This window comes from Colobus angolensis, unplaced genomic scaffold, assembly GCF_000951035.1.
Source record: "Colobus angolensis palliatus isolate OR3802 unplaced genomic scaffold, Cang.pa_1.0 Scaffold76, whole genome shotgun sequence".
Lineage (NCBI taxonomy): Eukaryota > Metazoa > Chordata > Mammalia > Primates > Cercopithecidae > Colobus > Colobus angolensis.
This window is the reverse complement of record NW_012121376.1, coordinates 1,388,667-1,391,222: the sequence shown is the minus strand read 5'-3', so window position 1 is coordinate 1,391,222 and position 2,556 is coordinate 1,388,667. Positions and strand designations below refer to the sequence as shown.

General features: G+C 65.1%; 1 protein-coding gene across 1 annotated transcript in view; it reads right to left on the bottom strand.

Annotated features, from left to right (window-relative positions):
* Positions 1-543: 543 nt before the first annotated feature.
* GALNS (galactosamine (N-acetyl)-6-sulfatase) overlaps positions 544-2,556 on the bottom strand; it is a 35,511-nt gene continuing 33,498 nt past the window's right edge. Inside the window, exons 12-14 of the mRNA XM_011928076.1 lie at positions 2,409-2,526; positions 1,889-1,986; positions 544-580 (exon numbers count right to left, since the gene is read on the bottom strand). Coding sequence (XP_011783466.1) covers positions 544-580; positions 1,889-1,986; positions 2,409-2,526 — 253 coding nt within the window. The remainder of the gene's footprint in view (positions 581-1,888; positions 1,987-2,408; positions 2,527-2,556) is intronic.

Here is a 2,556-nt window from a genome sequence, read left to right as displayed (position 1 = left end):
CCTAAGAGGAGCCTTCTTGGCTGAAATGGGTGCAGTTTGGTTCTGTGTCTCCATCCAGGCCACCTTTGTGCCACGTCAGATGCCGCATGGCCCTGAGGGCACTTTCCCGTCGGGACAGACTTTGAATTCTGGGTGCTGCTCAATCAGACAGAGGACTAAGGACGCTCTCCAGCCCTGGGCGGCAGCAGGCATGCCACATGAGTGTCCCTGCCCCCTTGGCCACCAGAGCAGGGGTGGGCTTGGGTGAGGAGCTTGCTCCCAAACTCCAGGGGCAGCAGCGCAGCCACAGGCTGTGTGTGAGTCTGCGTTTCTCAAAGGCTGCTCAGCTGTCCCAGAGGCAGGGGTCCAGGTGGCCAGACTCCCTCTCCTCTGTGTCAGAGACACCACTGAGCCCCTCGGCTGGGGCTGGCCTGCAGTTGGTGGGGACAGAGGGCAGGGAAGGGGTGAGGAGGGCAAGTGGCCCCCAGGCTTCACACGCGTGCCTGTGCATCTCCTCCGTGGCTCTGCTCACGGTGGCGTCTGGGCCCCTCAGACCCCAGTGGCTCAGCTCGCCAGGTCTGAGTTGGCACCACTTTTCCCCCTGCAGAGGGCACAGATGTGGAGGTGGGGGCAGTTCCCCCAGTCCCCAGGAGATGGCAGCGGCAGCCAGGCTGTGCGCCCCCCTCCCCTGCCCTGGGCCCCCTGTCTCCATGGCTGGTGTGGCCTGCACCTGTGGAGCCATTGCAGTCTGGGTCTCGGAACAAGACCCAGCAGCACGGACTGGGATTGGGTGTGGAAGGCAGAAGCCCAGGGATCCTCCACGGCTGGTGGCCCTGGGCTCCTGGGGCCCGAGACTCAGGGGTCCTGAGACAGGGACCTCCCTGCTCCACTGCTGAGTGCAGAGGCAGGGATGCCAACTGCCCAGGTCCCTTGGAAGGAAGGGCCCTGAGTATCTTCCTATGAAACTTGCCAAGCACCCCCGCTAGCCCCCCAACTAACGGAGGTGGCCCTGCCCCGCCCAGTCCTAAATGACCCCTGCAGGGTGGACCCTCCCTGGGCAGGGACAAGGCCATCTGCCCTCCATGGTCCTCATTGCTGGGAGGTGCTGCCGATGTCCGGCGCTCTCCTGTTCCACCTGCCGGCCCACGCTGTGGCTCCCTGGCTGTGCAGAGCCACCACCTTCCTTCCCACGGCACGGCGGGCACCCAGCGGCTCCCACGCAGCAGCCAGGTCCTTTGGCCCACACAGCAGGAGCCCAGGCTGAAGGCTGCAGCTGCCCCGCGGTCCCGAGCTCCTGCGGTTTCACTCGGGGGATCCAGGGGCTGTGGGCAGCTACGCTCAGCCCACGTAAACAGGTAAGTGGTGGCTCAGGGGCCTGGAGGCTGGGTTTGGCCATCTCCACTGTGCTCTGTGAGCTCTGGGCACCCGGGAGTGACACTGCAGACCTGTGTGTGGCCTGCTTTTGCCGACTGGAGTGAAGGCTGCACACGTCCCATCTGAAGGAGCTGTGAAGGCCTTCCCTGCTGGGACCCCCATCAGCTGTGCTGGGAAAAAGGCCTTTGCGGCCACCGCACACTCAGGATGGCTGGGCCGTCCACACCCCGCCCCAGGGGACCCCCAAGCAGGGGACAGAAAAGCTGCTCCTAAGAGGCCCTGACTGCGGCCCCCAGGTCTGGACACGGAGACGCATCGTTTGTGCCTTGAACACAGGCCTCAGTGAACTCGGGAAGCACATCTATGCTTGCGTTTCTGGCCGATGCTGGTGTGATTAGGCCGTTTCGCCACTGGAGGTGAACATGCCTGGTCTCGTCAGGCTGCAAGGAGACGCTGCTCTGGGTGACTGAGTGGGATCAGGTCTGACACGAAGGTCCCTGGGGCTGGCCCAGCATGAAGGAAGCACAATGGGAACCTCGCAGGTGGGCCCTGGGGCCGCCGCCACTCACAGTGCAGCACCAGTCCGCCCGGGACCCAGCGGCAGTGCCGTTCCTGCCTCAGTGCCTGCAGAGCCTGGGGATTCGCGTGTCATCACAGGGCCCCCCCAAGGAGAAGCTGCCCGTGTGGGAGTCAAGGACCAGGGGACCCCGGCCCCTCTGATGCTCCCTGCTGTCCCCCAGTGACCACCTGTGGGGTGCAGGAGAGGGGTCTTGGAGCTCCCCAGTCTCAGCTCAGCCAGGCAGAGGCCCGGGTGGCCGGCTCTGGACCTGCGGCTGCCCTGGCGCAGTGTTGTTCTGGTCCCCGAGTCACTCGGCTCCAGCTCCCTGAATCCTGGACGCCACCACGTGTGCTCTGAGGCACGAGGGCCTTACCACTGATGGAGGCAGGGAAGAGCCCCTACCCCCGCCCTGTGCTGGCCACCGTTCATCCTGGGGCCCCAGGTGGGTGGCTGCGGCCCTGACACAGAGATGGCCGCCTGCATACCAGCCACTTACCATGACTGCCCAGTTGCACACGTTGAGCTGGGGCTGCCCGGGGACCAAGGCCTCCTGGTGTTGCTGGACGACCGAGGTGATCCTGCTGAGGGCCTCCTGGTACTCAGCGCTGGCAAAGCTGGGGACAGAGAGCTCTGGTCACATGGCT